General features: G+C 37.1%; 1 protein-coding gene across 1 annotated transcript in view; it reads right to left on the bottom strand.

Annotated features, from left to right (window-relative positions):
* RBMS1 (RNA binding motif, single stranded interacting protein 1) overlaps positions 1-24129 on the bottom strand; it is a gene marked incomplete at its 5' end in the record, with an annotated part of 41282 nt that overhangs the window by 5511 nt on the left and 11642 nt on the right. Inside the window, 8 exons of the mRNA XM_009072803.1 lie at positions 1180-1260; positions 1929-2039; positions 4194-4244; positions 7509-7602; positions 7696-7745; positions 8619-8725; positions 17360-17439; positions 20705-20862. Coding sequence (XP_009071051.1) covers positions 1180-1260; positions 1929-2039; positions 4194-4244; positions 7509-7602; positions 7696-7745; positions 8619-8725; positions 17360-17439; positions 20705-20862 — 732 coding nt within the window. The remainder of the gene's footprint in view (positions 1-1179; positions 1261-1928; positions 2040-4193; positions 4245-7508; positions 7603-7695; positions 7746-8618; positions 8726-17359; positions 17440-20704; positions 20863-24129) is intronic.

Raw genomic sequence — 24129 nt, 5'->3', positions numbered from 1 at the left:
CCTGCAATCTGTATTTCAGTGTTACACATGCAATTAACAGTCTTCAAATCTAGAATCTTTCCACTTCTCAAGTGAGGCATTCCAAATTTGAGGTGTAATGTACATTGCTGAAATGTAAATCTACACTGATTTACATTTCAGCAAACAGAGAAATAATCATGCAAACCTTGTATTTCCTCAGCTGCATTGACAATAATTTTAAAACCCCCAAAACTTTAAACTTTTGATATTACAGAAATAAATACACAGAGAGCAAGTAACTCCTAGAATATTTCCTATGTGCAAATGGAAAAGTGCATTCTGTCCCTCTCCTTTTGAGGGGCATTGAGAAGAATGAGATCTACTTACCACAGGTACAAACAGTATCGCTATGAGTACCATGATGCACTTGGTACTAGGCAACACAAAGCATTGAAGATGGGACTTTGCACCCAGACCCCCCCACAAACCAGGGAATTAACTCAGCTGACAGTGCTCTGGCAGACAGACCAATTAGCTAATTACCAAAAGTACTTTTCTAATCCACATGAGCAGATGCACCAAACTGAACCAAATCCTGGAGTTTCTGGACAAACAGACTTTCAATTGAATTTTATTTTTGTTTCTCAGAAGCTCTGGAAGAGACTGTCTAGCACTCATTCTGAATACAAGAGCTGCAGCACACCTTGTCTGGGTCCTCTATTAAAGAAGTACTGACCTATGGAAGTGTGTGTGGTAAGTCAGTCAAAATAGTAGACAAACTTCAACAGAGGGGTTCATTAGGCAAATATCCACAGTATCCTGAGATGCCAGGGTCAAACTGGGATTCTTTGCAAAAAGTTAGAGTTGTGATCTTTCGGCAGAGAATTTTGCTCACAGGTAAACTAGATGAAAAATCAAAACTACCATATTCTCCCTGGCTTGTTCCTATTGGAGTTGGGTTTCACAAAACACAAGGTTTCCCTAAGCTATGTCCACACAGAAGATTGCTCCAAGTACTATTCTGCTATAAGTACAGATAATTCTTTGTTATAATACTAGCTATATTAGTTGAGAATAATGACACTTTATACTTTTAATAACATTGCATTCACAGTTACAATATTTGCCTTTAAGCACTGGTTTTCCTAGCAAAAAAAAAAATAAAATCTGTATCATATTCATATCTCTTATCTCTAGTCTTTTATAAAATATACTGACCTCAACAGGAACCGCTGCTGTCTGGACATGTGTGTATTGGGGTATGTAGGCTCCTTGCATAGCTGTTGTGGCTGGCATGTACTAGAAAGACAGAATCCATTACGTTGAGTTAAAGCCCAATGTAAATTTAAGAGTATCCAAAACACCTATTATGATATTATTTAACAGATCTTGATGGTTTCCCTAAAGCAATATACACGAGAGAAAGACTTCTGTGTCTGAAATCAACAGGCCTCCCAGAAAAGTCATGTATCTATTCTAAGAAAACTCAAATTTAGTCTTCAAAGACTATGTAAAGGACTTTTCCTTCTCTGTTAATCCCAATCATCATATTTTCTCTTTTTAATCCTATCTGCTCACAGAAGAAGGGTCTTGCACTTCAGAAGCTAGCCCGCATCCCCTCTTCTGGTTTAGTTTCTATTCCATACTTTAAGAGATCAGAGCTGCAGAAAGGAATACAAAGAGTAAAAACAACTACTTAAATTTTCTTTTCAATACAACTCTGAAGTGACCTCATGGGTTACTTTCATTTGCTTTGATCTATTTCTATTTACTCATTCCCAATTTCTGATCTGCTAGTAGACTGGATAAAAACAGCTGAATAACATATAAAATGGAGACAGTTTATTGGATGAAAGATGCCTTAAAGGATAACTTTTTCCTACATGCAAGATGCACAGGCATACTGTGATGTACATGCCGTGTTTTCTACTTGTGTAAGTTCTATTTTGTATTAAATTGCTACATACTGTTCCAGTACTGCCTAATGAAAGATGACTCATCTGCTGTGTCAGAGGGCTTATCATTGACGCAGGCTGTAGTGACATGGTGTGGTCCATGGAGGGAGTCAGTACAGCACCCTGTTAAAAGAAAAGGAAAGAAATGGTTGCAACACTCAGATTTTAATTTCATTTTTGATTTTAGAGTCTAAGTATGGACTGTTCTTCTGAGGGGATATATAACAAAAGCTCTTCTTAATCCCAGGCATTGACTCAAGAAGCAGATCTAGAGCATTCTGAATATTCTACTCGAGCAGTTGTGACTTGCAGTTTGGTAATGGGGTAAAGATCTGCACTGACTTCCCACTGAACACACAACTGAGTGCAATGCACTTGACAGAGATGTTGAAAACACTTTGTAAAATGTGAGTTTAACCACATGCTAACTTGAAAGCAATTTTCACATGTTACCAGGTACAGATTCACTTAGTTTAAGCTTTGGAATTTCAGGCTTTAGGAAGAAACTTTTATCTCATCTTCAGGAATGGAGGCTTTGGAGGAACACTTGTGTTGGGAGAATTCTACCCATCACACACAATGTTCACACACAAGACAACTCCCCTACTTAATGGCTGGTTTCATTGGCACACAGATTTCAGAGGAATGAGTTAGCAATGCTGACTTTTTGTCTAAATCCTAGCTGCAGTGATGACATTTCTATCACTTCTGTAGCATTTTGTTACCTTCATAAAAATGATACACTGAATTTTTAAACACTTCAGCTTGCTAAGTACAGAGAGCACACTCATAAGGTTTTCAGAGTTTACAGAAATGGAGGACTATCAAGAAATTTCACTTTACCAATCATGTTCTACAAAAACACTTTTCCAAATACTTTGTAAGACTTATGCTTGCAGAAGTGTGATTAAAATTGATGAAGGCTCAAAACTAACAGAAATAATTGCAGTGCACTGAAAGCCAGTATTCTGAATCAATAACTAATCCTTAAAAAGAAAGGAAAAAAAGAAGAGAATAAGAAGTATATAGTTGGAAAAACAACCATGTGATCAGTGTAGATGAAATGAGTCACAGGCACATCAAACAGTGAAAGAATTTCCTGTCTGAAGACTGCAAACTTCTCTGAAAAGCAAATGAGCAAGACAGCACCAGTCTTTGCACAGGCCAAAACCAAACTTAAGTCAGGAATCCAGATCTTTATTTTCAATTGTGAAATCTCTTCTTGTGTACCTGCAAAACTAATGCACCTACAACTAAATAATAACAACATACCAACTTGCATCTTTCACAGCATGATTTGCGAGATGTTTTTTTATGAAAAGCTATGTTGATAGAGAGGCAAGTTAAAACCTGGTGTGTGTGTGTTGTGTGTGTGTGTGTGTGTGTGTATTTGACATCAAAAACTATAAATACAACCACAATTAAGTGTGTGAGAGGGTGTTCTGGTTCAGCATAACCTTCTCTGCATGCACAAGAAGAAAATGTTCTGCCAAGAAGATTTACATTCTATAATCTACATGGAAAGGTTAATTAAAGTCAAGAAAATAACCCTCTACATCTGGAAACAGATGTATTTGTTAACTACAGAATGTATATATCAAAGCACCTGTTATTAGTAATGAACATCTCACGAAACCTAGTAAGGCTCAGATATAATGGTACTTAATTGGTAAGTGACAAAGATAAGAAGCAAAATACCATGGGAGAGTATAGATTAGAATGCCTGACAGTCTGGTACAGATGCCACAGCCAAAAGCGTAGGGAGACTAGAATTACTCATGAGTGGTGAAACCAGAACAAGCTATGCAGGTTTTTTCAAATGAGTGCCCATAATGTCATTTATATCACTACGTCCATCTGTCTTTCACAAATTATCCAGTCTGAACTATTATGAACCTATTCTAAAACACTGGGTCTTCGATTTCAGCTCCTGGAAGGTAAACAGTATGTAAAACATTGGTATTTGCAAGGTGCTTTCCATTAAAATTAATAAAAAACAAAAACCCCAGTTTCCTCGGGATGTTGACTTACTAACTCTAATGGTCCTCATCACCTCGATACCCTCAAGCTGGCTTTCTCTATTTTAACTAATAAAATGAGGCCCTAATTGAGGTTAATATCTGTTTCACTTTTCATTCTGATCCATGACTCTATAATGATGCAATTGTCAAAACTCTGGAAGTAATTGGGCAGGAATTGACCTACTTCCTGTTGCTTAAAGTATGTAAAATGTTTATACGATCAGTAACACAGCAATGGAGAAGCATAAAAACTTACTGGGTGCTGCATTATATATGGTTGAGGCTGCATCCAAGAAGGACTCTGAACCTAGAACAAAAATGGTATTTTATTTTTCATTTTATTCATTCTTTTCCTAAATATTCCAACTGAGATATAGTGATAATTTAATAAATCATGTTAACAAGCCCCCTATTTATTGACTTTTTCATCCAATTAGTCACTCTGTGGAACACTGTTTTCTACGAAAAATGTGTTTATTGTACCTGTGAATCAGAGACAAGATCTGGAGACAATATACCACATACACCTTTCAGACCAATACACTGTGTTTTTAGTGCAGGATTCAGAAACACTCAAGTACACTGAAAGGGTTCAAATACATGTATGACAGATTTCTGTTATGTTGATAAAGGAGGCACTGTCTGTCTTGGAAATTTTGCTGTGGAAAAGTAATTGGGATTTCAGAAGACATAGCATCATTTGCCTTCTTCTAGCATGATCAGAATAAAATACGTTACTGGATTTCCACAAATGAAAAAGAAATCAGGAATTCTGATGTAATCCTGTTACAGGGAAAATGGGAAGATTTAGGAGAACTGTTCTTCTCCAAGACATTGCAGTATGTTATTCCCCAAACACAGGAGAGGAGAAGGTTCTGATGAGCATCCCTGCCCTTGCAACAAGCACATCTTCTCTCCAAAAACAATAACCACCTGAATACTTTAATTGAGGTAGCATGGTTCACTTAGCATGACAAAGTAAATTTAAAAGAGTAAAAGGCAAACTCATAGGTTATACGGTTATCCTAGCTAAAAAGAACTGGTTGCAGTAGCTCTTTGAAACAGTGTGCTGCAAGAAATATTAGAGGTAAGAACAAAAATGTTTCCTCCCCACCTGCTGGAGGTGTGTAGGATAAGGCAGGATTCTGACCTGTGCTGCACACAAGAACTGACTCACCACTGCTGCTGGACATTTAAAGCCCTTCAAATACCTCTACCATCATTCCCAGAGTCCTGTGAATAGGACGGGTAGACAGTCTTGAAAAAAATCCAGGTAAGGTATTTTCTACAAGATGGAAATATTTCTTCCCTCCTTTTGGTACTGACTTTCAAATCAGAGTAATTTTTTTTGTTTTTCAACCAGGAAAAGAGCAAACAGGAGTTCAAAAATGGAATTAATGACTGGAATCCTCCCTTTCCTCAGGCTAAATCTTAATGACAAAAATACTGGTACAGCCTGACTAAAGCTTTGGCTAATCTACTCACACTATGATAGTAACTGGCTTAGTACAGTCATTTGGGTATACGGGAGTTGCAGAAACAAACACTAGCCAAAACTTTATTAAATTTGTTTACCTTTAATAAGAATAAATCTAGGAGCAGGTTATACCATGCCTCAAAGAAAAAAAAACACAACTATGCTCTTGTGATATGTCCTGTTGCGTAGAAGACAGAATGCTGCAGGTTTCAGTGAGAAGGGATCAGTAATGAAGATGTGACTAATACTCAAATTGCAAAACTCTTCTGGCCAAGAACCTCCTTCCTCCCCAATACAGAATACTTCAATTTAATTTTCAATTCCAATTACTGCGGCATTTCAAGCATAATGATATTAATAACTCCATCCACAATAATTTAAGCTCCATGCCATGTATATTGAAATACTGGTAACTACATTTCTGGAAACATAATGGATTGTGGTCTGCCTATCTCAATAAGCCCTGAAAACAATACTGTATTGCTAAGTAGTATGTTTCCATGCCAACTTCCAACTTATACTTGGATTCTGAATATCAGAGAGTCATATATTGATAAATAATTTATATTTTAATAAAGAATAGCAGCTAATTTTACTGGAATATCTTTCTGAGTAAGAACTTGCTGTAATTTCTGACATATTGCTGTACCAAGCAGAATGATTCAATATACTGAAAAATACAGTACTAGCACTGTCTGCTGAGAACAAACAATGTGTTGCATAAATTACCTCAGAAATTCATATAAAAATAATCCAGTTGCCCTTTATGCCACAGAGCACTGTTTTAACTGCTACACAACACTTTGGCCATGCAAGGCATTAGATCTCCAAACTAACACTAGACACTTCTTCCTCATTCTTCTCACCTGGACTGGAAGGGTACATGGAAATTTCTGCAAGAGAAAACTGATGAAATGGCCCACAGTGCATCTGCTTGCCTTCTATATGCTCTTTACATTGCATTCCATATTCATTTTCACACAAAATAAGTAAGAAGACTTGGCATGTCTCTCCCACTAAAAAGAAAACAGCCTCTTCTCCTTCCCCCGACACATAGCAGTAAGAATTTTCTAAATTGAATTAGTTTTGGTTATTTATGACCTGAATTGCTGATGTTTACCCCATCTATGTGTTAAACAGTAAAATGTCAAAATAGCTCATAATTTAGCATACACTAGGATAATTGGCATGTCTCAAGCAGTAATTACATAACATCCGTCTGAGACTGCCATACTAGTTGCACTAAAAGCAAGTTGTTTGTAAACTGAAATGTACAATACTCTAAAATTGAGAATTCATAGGAGATCTATATCAAAGTACTAAAACTGCTCCATGTAATTTCTCAGTGTTGAACTGGTCATCAGTGTCCCTTATGGGGACTCGAGAGGACACCTACCAGTGTTCCTCTCCAGAAAGCCTTGAGCTGGGCTCTAAAACAAAAAACTGTCCATGATTTATGCTTTAATTTATTGTATAAAATAAAGTAACCTTGGTTTAGAAATGCTGTCCTAGACTATTAAAGGCTTTACTCCTGACATAAAAACATCGAATGCTAATATAATTTGAACACTGAACCCTTTTTCAAATCTCCTTCTCTAATGTCAAGCAAGTTTCTGTACCCTTTACACTTGTAATGGGTGTACAAGTATGTAACACACACTATTGCTGGGCTTTCTGACTGAAAAAATGGAGAAAAGTTCAAAACGCATGGAAAAGTATCTTTGAAAATAAATGTATCTAAATTGAGAAGGTTTTAAATAAAGATTAATTGCTTTAAAGATACATTATTTACATTAAAAGCATTTGATTGAAAGAAAATGAAAAATCATATATGAAATGAAGAAGTGGCTACAAATACCTTAGCCATCAGCTGAAGTTAGAGACTTTGTGCTGTAAGACCCTACTCATTAAATCACTGCACTTCCTGCAACACACACTCGTAGGTTTCAGGGCTGTCACTTTCATGCTATGCAGCATGAAGAGGCCACTTCATTAAAATGAAGCGTTATTGGAGAATTCACAAAACCAGCTGTAGCTATTGATAAATAAACATAAGCTCCAATGAACCATTTCAGCTACTGTCTAAATACAAACCTGGTATGTGGAAACCGGAGAAGCAATATATGGCGTAATGGATGTCTGAGTGATCATTCTGTTTGCTGTAATACTGTAGGGTGATGGATAAAATCTAGAAAATGCAGAAATATTTATTAAATGCCATTTCTGTGCATCTTTCGTAACACAAACTTCTGTTTTCTTAGTGTGCCATTATTCAACATACCCATTTTGTAAAGCAGCTGTGGTTGGATCATACGTGAGTGTCATTCCAGCCTTAAAAAAAAAAAAAGTGGAAAAGAAAGAGTTGACAACATTTATTTTGATTGCAAATTATTTCTCTCACTTCTTTTTTTTAGTTCCATTAATTTTAACTGAAAATTTGTATTGAAATAGTTTATTACCATAAGTTAGGGCAAGGTTAATTGAAGTAATTACATAGTGAAGAGAGTCAGCAATATTGACCGTGAATACAAGTTTATGTTCCCAGCACAAGGAACAAAATGCAATCTATGAAATACCTGGCTAAGACAACACGTGTGTGTTTGAGAGTCAGAGCATGCAGATGATTACGTTAGGGTGTTGCCTACAGTATATTAACTAGAAGAATGAATGGGAAGTGCAGTTTTTCAGAAGACACATTTGAATTTTCCTGTCTCATATAAATGAGGTGTCTAGGCTTGCTAACCACAGTAAGTCTATGAAACTATTATCTTGAACATTAAAGATTAAAAAAGCTGTTGAGTAAAAAAAAATTAATGCTGCATGGTACTGCTATAGTATTTTAATCTTGTGAAAGTGATGTGCATTTCAGTGCTGCATAGATCAAAGGACTATTTAGTACATGTAAATAAAGTTACATTTCTAGTAGTTTTATAACGTGAGAAAGCTGAAGTTTATAACACAACCAAGTCGAAGGAGATTTTATTGTTCACTTTAATGTGTTTCACATTTTGTCTTTTTTTTCCTCTGAAGAAAGATACAGTTAAGTATTTTTTAACAGAGTTGCAAACTGTCAGGTACGAGTTGCTTGCACATTTTTAATATGCCAAAGAGCCAAGCCAAGAAGTCTCAATGCCTATCATTTTCGTAAGTATTCATTATTGCACACCCACACTAAAGCTTGAAGGGAGGACTTACAAGTCTCACCTCGCCTTCTCTGTGCCATGCTCTTCCATTCTGTATATATTTATTCTGATTCTGTCTCTTTTTCTGTCCTCCATCTGCAAACTTGCACAATAAAGGTTCTGCAGGAACTGAGAAGAAAGAAGAAAAATTAGTTGAAGTAGCATTCCTACACAGGTGTTCAGCTCTCCAAACAACATATGGTTTTTAAGTTATATTCCCAATATGACAGTTAAATAACACAGACTCATACTCCAGCACCAACAACTGTTCTGCACAGCACAGACAGCTGCCACACACAAACAGAGCATCTGGAATGCCTTATATCTTTGATTTCAGACTACTGCTCCAAAATCTGTGGAAAGAAACACAGTCTGTATCATCCTGAATGTGCCTGTTGGTCTGGGGATGAACAAGAACTGCCATCTGTATTCTGAGCTTTGTCTCTTCAGAGGTGTATCTAAGGAGGGCAGAGAATAAATCTGATCAAAGGCCTTGAACATATTCTCCCCACTCTTTGGAAGTTTCAATATTGTCCCAAAACTTAAGAGTGCTTTGTCCATTCAGAGTAGCTGGCACAGTATCTACACTTACTCAAGTTGGCAGGGCAGAGCAGGCACCTTGATCTCCTGCCACCTTGCACTGAAGAAATGCCACAACTGTCCATTCCCATTTTATCCCTACTCTATAAAGAGCACACAAGGTAACCAGAAACTATTAAAGATTGTTCTTTTGGGTGCTTTGCATACTGTTATGAAATGGCACCACCATACTTTGTCATTTTTGATTTTTATTATTATTATTTTTGTCTAATATAATCCTGACCATGACTTCAACTTTAATGTCAGAATTCAAGCAATAAAACAGAGAAGTTTCTATAGTATTCTCTCTTTCCTTGTTACTAGCTTTCACATCTCCCAGTACCTAGGGCTGAAGCACAGCTCTGCTACATCACACCACACCCTCCCTAATCACAGGGTGGAAGCACTGTTACGACTTGGATGTGGGCACTTCTTTGCCAATAATTCCTGACACATGAGCTGTCTAAGCTTTACCATGACACTCCTCTAGTCACTCTCTGTTTGGAAACACCTTTGTGAGACATGACTGGACCTGAAAACATACAAGTTTCCAAATACAGAGTAAACACACAGGCCAGGAAGGCCACCTGCAAAAAATAACTCCAGGAAAAATATTAAACAAAATCTACTACTATAAACACAGTCAGTGCTGTTGTGTCTTCATCTTGCCTGCAATTGCAAAAGATGATTAGTATTGAAAACCTCAGAGACAGACAACCTTGCAGAGAGCTTGACTTCTAAAACTTTGGCACAAAACTAGCATTAATGGCCAATTCATCCCTGACTTTGGATGGCACACCTGAAACACTAGTTCTGGCTCTACTGGAAAAATAGCCACTTCCTGCATGACATATCTTCTGACAACTGTTTCTATAAAAGACAGATGAACTGGGAGACAGAACTGGTGTCTGGGTTCCCTGTCTCATCTCCAACACTGACCACACAGGTCAGAGAGCTGCACCTCTCCTACCTCTGTGCTGTTATACAGCAGTCAACAACATAACAGAGTCAGCCGATAATATTAAATATGACAACCAATTAATTGAAAATGTATTATCATACAAAGAATGGCAATTAAAATCCTATAATCATAAAATAAACCAGAAAAAGGTTAGGCTATATGATACTGGAAAAAAGTACTGGAGACCTATGGGCAGTTGAGGAAATGAACAAGGAAGTAGGAGATAAACTGGAGAATATTGTCTTCCAAACCTTGTGTTTCTGAGGGGATTTTTGGCATTCTTGGAATTGAGTTGTGCTTTGGGGTCTTCTATCATACGAAGTAACTTCTGCCTCGGCACATTTGGGGCAAAAAAGTACTATATATCAATATGCTGATGGACAATTTGATGATACTTCATAAAAGCTATAGCCCAATAACCTTGGTCATCTTAATCCATATACAGTTCTGCTGGAATAAGAGGAGTTAATCTCAGAATACATGACTCAATATGGGCAAAATTATCATGTTCTGGTCTTGTTTTGACTGACTTTACATAGTGAGGAAAAAAAATCCATCAGAAATGGAGAGTGGAGATCCAAATACTGACTTTAACTACCTTAAATGAAGAAAAGCTCTTCCCCAAGCTGAGCATCTTTGGCTACTTACACATTATTTCAAAATACCTGATAGTGCAGGAAGCATGTGTGACTTCCAAAATACACACTTCAAATTTCTGGATGAAGTCAAAAGAAACTGACATGAAAACAGCTTAGAAATACACCAGAGAATACCTGAAGGTTTCTAGCCCTGAGAATCTATATTGTAGCACTCACAGGCAGTCAATGCTTTATTTAAAGCTGCATTATGCTTTCATTAAAAATCCCCACAGTGAATTGCCAAAAACTTTCATGAAAGCATTATTTGTGCTTGTATTCCCCATCACTGTTTCAATATATAGATCTTTAACAAAAAAAGTCAGAGCAAACTTGTCCAACTGTTTGAATAAAATGTTCACAAAAACCTATTTTAAGAATAAACATGATGGGGTTTTGTCAGTAGATAACTGAAAATAGCTAGATTTTAAATGACTGAACATCTTCTGTGGTGCATTGGAAAAACTCTCCTGACAAATGTAGAGTAAGAAAAAATGGAGTAAGAATTATCCACATGTATTGGATTTTGCATATGTAATATCCCAAAGCTGCAGCAATGAAAAACCCCTACATTTAAAAAGGCATTATCTTCTGATTTACCACAAGTTAGTGCTCCACCTTACAGAACACAGATCTGTTCATAGAAACCCTTGTTTCTCTGACCTTCCACCTTCTCTTGCTCCTCACTGCACCCACGAATGAAGCCAGATCCTGTGAATGCTCCACCTCACATTAAAAATCCCAATGCAGACCATCTATTTAATAGCATCAGCTGCTGTGAGCAGGCTCTATAGTGCTGGCCTTCCCCGATTCCAGTTCAAGATCTGAATGCTGATAATGGGGATTGCTCCAATTGAAAGCCTAACTGCAATTTCTGGCTGCTCTTCCATACATGTGACCTGAGTACTACTGTGTTCATTCCTTCAAGAACACACTGACTAGCGATCATCAAAGGGAGGGTCATGAGAAAGAGATAAACCTTCTTGGGAGCCAAGTATGATGTACTGATCTCCCTCCCACCAAAGAATGAATGTATCTCTTACTCTCTCCAAAATTCAATCTGGAGTTTGTTTCTTCAGCTTACCTTTCATCATAGTTTTCACAAATATGGAGCATATTCTCTTGCACATAACATGTACATAATAGATAAATATTTGAACGAGAAACTCCAAAAAGCCCTAAAGACCAGTCAAGCAATCTTTTGTACTCCAGGAAGGAAGGGAGAGTCATTTTTATTGTTTAATTGCTGGGAACTATGCAGGCCTAGTGATGAAGTGGATCATTAATCATTCAGTGCCTTGTCTGCATGTGCAAGACAGAAAGGCAGAGTATAAACATTCAGAGCTGCATTCACAGCTGAGAGATAGCTGATGTAAAAGGCTATGACTTACAGTGGACTTAAGCTTTTGCAGCTAAGAAACCCTGTTTAACATGCCCACTCTACTAGACACCCAATAATGAAAACCAACACTCCCAATGTTTTGCAGATGCCTGTTAAGCTGCAGCTATGGAGGTGATCTGCAATCATGAGCTTTAACAGCAGGTCAGGACTTTAAAACTGTGCAAAGTGATGACCATCTCCTCCTGCCCCGAATCACCCTCCTTTAGGGTTAATGCATTTACAGAAGAGAATTGTGAATGCAGTATTAGTACAGAGAGTAAACTCTTCTCTGCTGTATACACTGTGTGCACACCTGTACTTTAGAATTCAGGTTTACATTGTTCAGTGTCTATACAAATATGTACCAGGTGATATTAAAAATGCAAGAACAAAACTGATGTTCATTGTTGGACTTTGTGTTTACACCCTTGACTCTACACAGCTAATTTTATCAACTTTATTCCTTTGAAACTTAAAATATACAACAAAAGAGTTTAAAAAATACTATTCTAGTCAGTTTTTTATTAAGCTGCATCTTTTAGTGACTTTCATTGCTTATTTTCTAGTGCAAAGCATATGGAACTTAATAAATTCTGACATTAAAACATTGCTTTAATGATAGTGCAAGCCTGTACACCTAGAAACTTTTGCCAAAGGCTGTGGGAATCAAACAAGAAATTGTGCAACCCAGGATCAGGGGAGCTTTATATGTTTAAAGATAAATCAAACATACACTCTTCACAGCCCTAATCTTTGCTTAAACACGATGCTCAGGGTCACACTTCTTTAATAATTTAAACAAGGTTTAATAATTTGTCACAGAAGTATATTTTAAAGGGTTTTAAGAAGCATTTTTCTTTTCTATTCCTATTGCTTCTTAAAACTAAGCAGCAATCGTTAACTATGCGAATTAGAGCAGTAAAAGCTTGTAATGCTTGATGTAATGAATCAAATTTTGGCTCCTCTGCCTTCAGTGTGACAATCAGGAGTAACACCAGCACTGTGACCTCTTGACACCCTTTAGCAGTGTTTTTCAGGCTGTGGCTCATAGATTATTTAAAAAAGATCTGTGAAAGACAACTAAAAATTAGTCAAGTGGGTTAAATTCACAGTATAGAAATCTTCAATGCTGGATACTTTGTAAAGGTAAGTAGATAGAAACCACTCGAAAATGACTGCCAGAAGACAGCTACTTCAAGGCTATATTTTCACTCCTCCCTTGCACTAGGAAAGACATCCAAGACCAGAATAATTTCAAACAGTAGTGTCTAACATACCTGGTAGAACTCTTACTGATCTAGTCAAGAGCACAGGCAGGAGCAGTGCTCTCACCCTTTCAATTTCCTCCCTAAAACAGAATCTGAATCTGAGTGACCAATATCTTTAACGTAAGCAGGAAGACCTACGGACAACCTATGATTTTTGGATTATCACCATAATCATCCATTTCTGAAGCAAAATTGGCATGGGCTGCTCAGCAAAAAATGCTCTCTACCTTACACTCATTAAAATAGAATTACCAAAGTTCTCTTTCAATAAGAGAAATATTAAATAATCCATAAAACCTACAGAACAGGCATAAAACTTCCTAACTTTTCAACTTACACATTTTTCACTTTTAATATGAGAGACAAAACCACTCAGAGTTACAAACACTTCATGTATTCTATAGCACAACTGCTTTACATGATTATTTATACAATTTTTCTCATGTATCATCATGCAGTTACACACTACTGGGGCAGGAAGGAGATGCCTTACATGACTTTGCCCAGCAGATCATTTCTACAATCATTATGGATCCAACACAAGAAAAGAGACAGTGAACATTAAGTATCATCTTTAGCAAAGAGAGGCTAAGTATACTGCTTTACTCTCACTACTCATCTGCTGTGTCCTGGCTCCTTACACTAGTCTAGTCTGTTTCCTCCAATTCACGTCATGAGGTTTACATTTCACAAGAGAATCCAAAGTTTTAAATATCACATTATTCACTAAAACAATAGTTCCTTAAGGAGAAAAGTAGAACTAAACGCAAAAGTTATTTCAAGATTCTAGCAATCATGTAATAAACACTCAGCTGACGAGAATAAAGTACAAAAATTAAAGTTCTGAGAGAAATGGAGAGGAACTTATAGTTCATAGAACACAACAAACTATTACAATAACTTACATTAAAAAGTACAAGCCCCAACTAGAACAAATGGTGAAACTAATATATCATTCCTAGGAGTTTTAGTATTATACCAACCTGCAGTGCATTTTGAATTGCCCTCTGAGCTAACCTCTCTTCTTTATTGAAGACACACTAAATATTGAATATATTTCATTAAGCTAAATAAAGCCTGAATAGCCTGTTACATCTGCATTCGGCTTGCTTAGCATCATCAATGCCCAGTCACTCACTCAACTCTACAGTCAACATGTTTGTGACCATCCTCTGCTATCCTTCGCCTTCTCAGATTCTTAAGAGGTTTTTTTGCTGTCTTCTCATGTTCCAGAGGAGGTTTCAACTATGCTTCCTATAACTGCTTAACCCATTCTTCCATTCAAATCCAAACTTAGTTAAAATAACAAAACTGCATTATGAAAGCATGTTTTTGTTGAACAGATGTTCTTCCTCCCACACCTATTTCATTACAGGCCTATCTCTCCTACCCTCTTCATCCTGATAACAGTGTTTTTAGAGCCAGCTCCCCTTGCTGATTTTAGCCAAGTTTCTAGGACACAGTATTTTAACTTAAACACAGTTTCAGTTCTATGATTTTATTTTACATGTATTTGAACTTGGTCCTCTATAATCTCAAAGGATGCTAATCTATTTCAAAACATTTTCCTAACCTTTGTTTGTCCAAGAGCTTTCCCACTACATCCACTTTTCTCTGTGCAGGTAGTCCAAGATCACAGCTGCCCCATGACTCTGTCCACATTTTGGCAGACTGCAGCAGATTATTATGCATAAATTGAGTTCTCTAATAAGACTGCATCATTGGACATGTGCTTGCTGTGTGGTGAAGAACTCCAGAAAGAACCTGAACTCCATAAAAACCTTTTCAAGGAGCAATGAAACTTCACAGCACCAGCATGCAGGTAGTCCAAGATCACAGCTGCCCCATGACTCTGTCCACATTTTGGCAGACTGCAGCAGATTATTATGCATAAATTGAGTTCTCTAATAAGACTGCATCATTGGACATGTGCTTGCTGTGTGGTGAAGAACTCCAGAAAGAACCTGAACTCCATAAAAACCTTTTCAAGGAGCAATGAAACTTCACAGCACCAGCATGCAAAAGCAGAGGCTGCACCCTCACGACAAAATTGAAGGTCTTTAAAAAACAAGACTATCATGACACCCTTATTCACCTATTTATTTATCTCTTCTAAGAGATTCTCATTTAAGAGATTAATTATCTCTTGAGACTCATCTCACCTAAATGACTTTCAAACACTTAAGAGTTATCTATTTCTGAGTGACTGATCTAGACCCTCTTTGTAGCAGCACGGACAGCTGACAGGAAAGCGAACATCTGTCTCTGGAGATGTGTGTCTTTACCTGCTCTAGACAGAGCCTGGACAACTTTGCTAACCAAGCATTAGAAGTTAAGCTCTGTGAGGTGAATTACATCTTGAGGCCACTCTTTAGCATCCATGTTCAGACAATGGCCAGTTCTGTGCAGATTTCTTGTCACTAATGAATCAAATTTTCCTGGTACATGTTTCCTCCACACTCCGAAGTCATTCTTACAATGCCATGCAGTAACTTGGTATTTCTACCTGGTTGAACCTGATCATATAAAGGTGCAACTCCAGCTTCAGCAATGGCCCACCAGAGACAGGGCATGATTAGCAATGACATGCTTGATGGCTCGTTCCTTGAGAACAGGAGAATGCAAGTGAAAATAAAAACTAACAAACTAAAAAGCACTAATAGAAGGTTCTGTTAACAGGGGCTTTTTCACTGCCTTTACTGTCTGTTTATACATAGGGACTGTAACATTTTAACTAAATGTAATAAACAAATGTAACAAAGCGATTAAATTTAACAAAACTTTGTTATACAGTTTGAACTAAATAATCTCAGCAATTAATCCCACTGAAAAGGGTCTGCAAAAGCCAAACAAGGGAAGTAAAAATCCTGCATTAGATTAGTGTTGCTGAAGGGAGTGGTTTCCTGTGCTCTGAAGCAGCTTTCCACCCTCACTGCAGCACAGACTGCCTCAAACTGGAGCAATCTTTCGGGGACGAGGCATGTATGCAGTTTTACTAAACAAGCCACATTCTTGTCTGCCTGCCGAGGGCTACTTCCCTCCTCCTCGGTGACAGGGTCTGGCTGCAGAGAACATTTCACCAGCAGGATAAAGGCAGCTTCAGCAACCACATCAACGGTGCAATTTGTAAAATTCCCACTTGGGATTCTCAACAAAATGGTTACTGAAAGCTGTCTGGAATGTCAGGCATGTATTCCTTCCTTCTTTATTGTTCTCTTTACTTTCTGTTTTACTCTGCAGCTCTAAATTTCCCTTCCTTGTTTTTAAGTGTTTATGGAATATACATTTTGTCTCTTAGGAACAGTGCTGACAAAGCAGGCAAACTGATGAGGAACTTGATGTGACAACAAAACTGTACTACATAGCATTCTCTGCATTTTGCCTTGCACAATGTTTCTAGAAACAGCATTCTATGTTGGCCTCCTTACACTTTGAAACCTACACTGACTTGAGGGTTGCAGTTCCCTACTGAATGACAGTGCCTGGCATTAAGACACTGCCGCAAATTCTGTTTTTTCCTAATCAAAATTACTTTGAAAAAATCATCAACAGATGACAAGAACAGACAATGTTTTTCCTCTGAAAAAAGCCCTGTCCATGGACAATACGTGAAATTCTGTTCTGATACACATACTTGTATCCTGACTTCAGCTGGGATTACATAGGATGCAAATTTGCACATAGCTGTCTTAACACATCTTAGCTGCTTGTCTCTCTGCTAGGAGAGAACACTACTCAATTCCTAGAAAAGGTTTACAATAGAAAAGTGATATACTATGTTCCAAGTGAGCAAGTATTACAGTCATCCAACAAGACACAGTTTAATTTTAATAAGCCTGGCTCTGAATGAGAAGCCACATACAACGATCAGTGTGACAGGCTTCCACTGTGTAAGCAATAACCCATTCATACATCTTGCTAGAAATATATGCAACATACCAGAAACTCCTGCTGGTGTCTTTATGAATTTTCCATTAAAATGAGCAATCACTGCTTCACATTTTTCTGTTGACTCCATCCTAAGAAAATAAAGAATAATTTACATTAATTAAACACTCAACCAGATTCACATGTTTGTGATTTTTCTTAAAGCATGTTTTTTGCTTTTTCTTGCTACACTCTTCTGGCTTGCTTACCTATGTGTGAGCAAGAGAAAGATGTTTTCTATGAACATACTATTTCAGAAGGTAAAACTAAACTCAGCTAACATTTTATGCACTTCAAGTCCAATGTCAGTACCAAACTGAAAATACAGTACTCTTATTTACTTAGAAATTAGGCAGCTTGTATAGCTACAATATAAAGTACCTTTGCTGTCTTAAAGAAGCAGAAAGACTGATCCACTATCACTCATAACTGAATCCTTAGTGTCCTTGATGCATACAACAAAGGTTAATGCCACTCTTAATAGAGGATCCTGAAATGTCTGTACAGTTTAAGAACAATAAACTAAAATATAAACATACCTGACCACATGACCCAAACTGACTTTGCAGCTTTTAGCTTACACACATCATCTCAACTGAGTGATGTACCTGACTTACTTAATTGTCTCCAAGTTACCTTCAAAACAGGAACCAATACCAAAATCACTGTGATGCCTACTTAAGAATGTATCCAAACCCTGAACAGGTTTGGGCACTTAGGCTGTCAAAACTAGACTTAATAGACAGAGCAGACTATTGGTGAGCTAGGAGTGGCTCCTTAAGTCACAGCTACATCCTTACATTGCACTGCAGATGTGTTGTCCTAACTGCTAGCTTGAACTAAGTTGTAATGGATGACTGAGATGTGCAAGTATAACAAGGTTTATTTTAAAAGAATGTATTTTGCAGCTGTCTGCAAGATGATGTTTGGTTAATGTTGAACAGATAATTTCTTTGTATTTGTTCATTAAGGTCTGTAATTCATATCCACCAATTAGGCCAATGGCCACATCAGCAAAGAAACAGGATTAAAAATGACTAAGTCTTGGCATCTTTTTAATTCAAATGGCCTGACAAAATACAATCAGACAACAACCAAAAATCACCAAAATGACACACAGAACAAGTTTTCCTCATGATTCCAAAAATACTTTTCAGAGAATTTGCAGAAGTTCTGGATTGTTGGATCTACATGAAAGAAATCTAATTTTTGTTTGTCTCACACAAAACAAACAACATAATGTAGTTTCAGACTCAAGTCTGGACTTGATAAAGTACATTACCCCTAATTAACCTAATAAATTTCTCCCAAAGGCAAGAAATTAAAATCTTTATTTAATGTCTACAACCTTCTTGGACAATTTTAATTAATATTTATCCAGAAATGTTCCAATAGAAGAAAAAAGTTCACCTTGCAGAAAGAAATCAGTTCTAATTAGATATAACAGCAATAGCTTATTCTCTAACTTGCATATACTATTTATATATTTGTAAATAAATATGTATATAAAAATAACTTCATGCTTATGTGTATATAAAACATAAAATGTATAATACAGAAACCACTGAGAAAATACTTTAAACTTAATGTCTTTTAATCCCTTCAAGAGAAGTGAAGTTTTAGACACACACAAATCTTTTGGACTTTTCATTTGATTCTAAAACTCTTCTGGCTACATTACAGAATCACAGAAAAATCAGAGTTGGAAGGGACCCACAAGGACCATCGAGTCCAACTCCTGGCCCTGCAGGACATCCCTGATAATCCACCATGTGCCTGAGAGCATTGAAGAAAAAAGCATTCCTACCACACAACTGATTCAAGGCAGAGTTGGTAAGCAAGTTTAGGGACAAGAGACTGAATGAATTCAAAATGCCTACTGAATTTTAGCCTAGGTGTTACTGAATTCTGCCCTTCATAGTACTAAAAAGTGAAAGCTACATATAAAATACAAGTGTACAAATGAAAAAAAAAAGCCCAATTAATCTTACACCAAAAATATTACAAATACTTGTTGATTTATTTAAAGGGGACAGAATAAATTTTGGTAAAACCTAAACTCGCTGAGTTTGCACTCTGAAAAAATGAATATCATCCTAGTATTTCTAAGTCTGTTCCTTTGTTCTACCTTCTTGAAACTGGACAGTCTGACAAGCTAATAAAGCAGCAGAGGGGAGGGAGGGAGAAGAGATATTTTAAAAAAAAGAGAAAGAAAAAAGAAAAAAAAAGGGAGGAAAAAAAAAGAAAAATCACAGTGCTATGAAATATCCATAGCCAACTCACAGGACAACCAGCCCCTAAAAATTTTGGCTTCATCAGGAAATACAATTTGTTCGGTCCTTTTCTGCACACTAATTTTAGATTCTGCTATTTGTTCAAATACAGAGCTATTGTAATATTGGCTGAACATCTGAATTACTGAATTTGACTTCACAGAGATTTTACAACATATTTTGAGGATCCCAATTCTTTGCTCAAAGTATGCTCCTATTTTTGATGATAGACATCTCCAATTTAAACACTCTAAATTTTGATTGTCATACCAAGTTTAAAGTAGGACTTAGTCCTAAATAGAAAAATACTAGAAAGGCACAGAAAAGGCTTTGACAAAGAGATTACAGAAAAAAGAACTCAATTAACTACAGAAAAATTAGACTCACAAGGACAGAATATTTAGGAGGTATCTACTAATTTATGGGAAATACTGGTTCTTGTTGATTTGGGTGAGATATTTGACCAAGCAGTCAAATATTTTAAGATTAGATTTACTGTAAGTGAATAAAAATATTTTCTTTGCCAGCTGACATCTTGTTAACGATCCTGAAAATTCAAAGGGCTAATGTTCAAAGGGCAATGATGAGTTCATTTTCTCCAAGAAGCCAATGAAGGAAAAGAAAAAAGGTGGGGAGGGTGCAGGGAAGATGTTGTTCTTCCTTAGGGTCTCCTGCCTTGGATTCAAATCTTAAAAACCAGAAAACCCATAGAAGAAGTCTGTGTGAAGCATTGCATAACTCTTGCTTACTGGTTAAGGGACAGAGGATGAAAGGAGAAGTACAAAGAAGAGGAGGAAGTGGTTTAGAGTGAACTCTTATTCCAGATAGCTGTCCAGTAAGCAACAGATTCAGATTTAGCCATCTAAGCAAGATGAGACACAGCCATATTTGCTGTGAAGAACTAACAAAAGGAAGAACTAACAAACGCCTGCAGGGTACCTCCATCTGGATCTCCCTTCTCCTTCAAAACTCTGTAACTTTCAATAATTTCTGCCTTTTCTGCTTATTACTGCATTTTCAATTTAAAAGAAAAAAAAAAAAAAAAAGAAAAAGGCTTCCAGCATGGCTAACACCACTGAAGTACCTTGCAAAGCCAACACCACGGCTTGTCCCACTTGAGTCCCGCAGTATCCTTGTGGAGATAACCTGCCCAAATGGTTTCAGCATGTTCTCAAGCTCCTGCTCATCCATTGAAAGTGGTAAATTGGAAATGTATAAGTTAGTTGGGTCTTGTTCTTGTTGCTGAAAAAAAAAGAAAAACAATTGTTATTGTTGTCACTAACATTCTGGACATAAAATAAACCAACAATTACATAGAACTACTGGTGTACTGGTGCAGACTTTTATTTCTCAAGCCCCTTTTCTAAAGGCTGTTCTGCCCTAGTATTAGTAACCTCCATCTTCTGTCACTGCATGCAGCATTCCTGAGAAAGTTCCCCTTCTCCTATTACTGCTGACAGTGACATTTAAGTGGAGATAAAGGTGAATAATTGACCAGTTTATAGTCCATGCTACAACTTCATGTTTCAGATTTTTTCTGAAAGAAAAAGAAAGCGAAAATGAGATAAAGGAACAAAATTAGCAGACAAGGAAATACAAGAGTGGTGGAAAGAGCTAAAAAAGTTAGACACAAATTAAAAAGAGAAAAGATTGGAATGACAATCTGATAATAATACAGGGAAAAAAGGAGACAATGCATTTAAGAGTTTGTTGCCATATTACAACACTGACAATTGCCAAAATACTACAATAAGAATAGGATGATACAGAAGTGAGTCTCCTCCCACACATGAACATTTTTCAGTTTTCACCAAACTTTTACATTATGCATTCAGACAATACAAAAGTCTTTCAAAAACCTTCTCTAGAAACAGACAAGGTGAGAGGAGAGCAGCCAGGAGATAAGTGATTAGGGAGGAGACAAATGCTTCCCTGACCTTAGGCTATCTACTTTGTATGATGTATGTATGTACCATGAAATGTCATCTCAAAGAAACATATTTGCTGAAATTCATCATTTCTAGTACTTGTCTACACACTTCCCAGCTAGGTTAGGAAGCATCTCTCTCATACTGGTAATCACTGGCCATGATCTGTGCTAAAATACAGTCTTAATCCACACAGACCTGTATTACTTGGTCCTTAAAGCTGTGCAGAACCTCAAGGCCATAACTGTGGCTCCCTGTATAGATCTAAGTCTCTACAGGATTCATCCATTCAGTAGAACTTTATGACACGAGCTATAATATGATCTGAAAAAAATACAATTCTCATGGAATCACAGAATCAGTCAGGTTGGAAGGGACCACATCTGGTCCAACCTCCCTGCTCAAGCAGTGCCATCCTAGAGCACATTGCACAGAATTGCATCCAGGCAGTTCTTGAATATCTCTGGTCAGGGATAATCCATGACCTCTCTGGGCAACCTGTTCCACTGCATGGTCACTCACACAGTAAAGAAATTCTTCCTCATATGCAGGTGGAACTTCCTGTGCATCAGTTTCTGCCTGTTGTCTCTTGTCCTAACGTATTTGCTGGTCCTAACACACTTGTTGGCATAGTCCTTGGTGTATTTTCATTCTGACCAAGAGGGCTAACTGACTGCAGAGAAGTTTGCATCAAATCAGAAAACAAAATCCACAACACTTGCCTACTGGAATTAAAGCCCTTATTCCACACTATGCTGTAGGGGTGGTTGTATCTCATCATGCAGATTAGGCATCAATTTATCCTTAAGATGCCCTTATATTAATAATATCTCAGTACCTTAGTAGTATATTGCATAACTTAATATCTTGCGATCCCTGGAAATCACCTCTCAGTTTGGGTTAGTTTTCCCAAGGGCAAAAAAAAAAAAAGGCATGGGGGCTGGGTGAGGTCACACCTTTTAGGCACAGAAATGAATTATCCTGATCCAAAACCCAATGAAACTTCAAAATGGGAAGAAAATTCTGTGCTTACAAGCCTTCACTATTTACATTTTGACCCCAAGTCTCACATTCAGTTCAAAAGGGCTAATGTTTTGAAGTTTTCTGTAAGGTTTTCTTAAGAAATTTGATCAAAGGACCTTTAAGAAATGTTTTCCCATTACATCCTCCTGATGTGCATGCTATGCCACTGATAAGACTAATTCCTAGTCACACTGAAATCCCACATTCCTTACAAAACAAACTTCCAAGTCCCAAGTGTTGCCCTCATAAGCCCCTTTACAGTTCATTAAAAACAGCATTTGACTGCTGTGTGCGATTTTCCTTTTGTTATCTAGTGGAAACATCTCTCTCCCAAAATAATACTGAACCTATACAGTACACATAGAAGTTTGTGAGTCAAGTTCTCTTAGAATACCTGACTTGTTTTTCATATTAGAAAAATCACCAGAAAGAGAAGACAAGAAAATGGATTCACTGAGAGGCCACAGCTGACACTAATATTAATTGCTGGGCAGCATTCAACCATGAGGGATAACCTATGTTGGGAGTAGTTACATCTTGACATTCAGTTCAGATTTCCTCAGGCAGCAACGTGAGATGAAAAACGGCTTTCACATTTTTAGAACTGCTCTGTTACTTAGATAGTATTAGGCAATTTTGGTTTGCACCTTGAGATATGTAGACTTAACTTTCTCCTTTAATGAGTTCTTTTAGCAAAAGCCTTATAGGAATTTTCAGCCATAGGGATTACAAAATTGCATTTGTAGCTATAGCATGATTTCCTGAAACTCCAAATGGCATTTGAAAGGAAAAATCTAGAATTTGTTACTTTTTATTATAAGCTATAAAATATATTGCATGCAAATATCCTAAAAGTTCCCTAATAACCTAAACCAGTATATAAACCGGAAAAATCAGACTCTTTGAATATTTTAATCTAATCTGGCAATGTTTCTGTTCTATAATAATAGAAAGTCTAAATTACATTATTAAAATGTTCTCCTTAAGAAGTCCAACACTCAGAAAGATAAAAAAAGGCCCCATTTTGTTCACAGTAATAAAAATGCAATTTACATGCAAAAAAATGGATGCTTACATTCAGAAACACCCAACAGAGAAAGAAATTCAGTCAAAGTCAGAGAAGCCTGTTTAGGTATCTGGATAGAGCACATGCCCCTTCTCTCACGTTCCTGTTGCAGCCTAGGGGTTACCAGACTTCCACATTACCCTGGCAGTGTATTCAGGAGAACAGACTGTGCTCTCCTTGCCAAAGAGGGCACAAGGACTTAGACAAACTTCATGCCATAAAATCATGTAACACTGTTGTTAGAGAAGGCAATGCTCCACTTTGAAAGAAAATTAACAACTTCACCACTAACCTACATTGTAAAACCCTTAGGAACAAAGAGAGAAAAGAAGTGCACCTGAGGAAATTGTTCTAAGGAAATTGCTTTCTCTGAACTGGAAGCATTTTGTGTCGGAAAAAATCGACTTGTGGCCCATGAAACAATCTGTGTTTTGCACTATTAACTATCAGGTTTTGGTCAGGTAATTGCTGAATGGCTGACTGAAAAGGACT

This window comes from Acanthisitta chloris, unplaced genomic scaffold (genome assembly GCF_000695815.1).
Source record: "Acanthisitta chloris isolate BGI_N310 unplaced genomic scaffold, ASM69581v1 scaffold30244, whole genome shotgun sequence".
Classification (NCBI taxonomy): domain Eukaryota; kingdom Metazoa; phylum Chordata; class Aves; order Passeriformes; family Acanthisittidae; genus Acanthisitta; species Acanthisitta chloris.
This window is presented reverse-complemented; position numbering and strand designations above follow the sequence as displayed.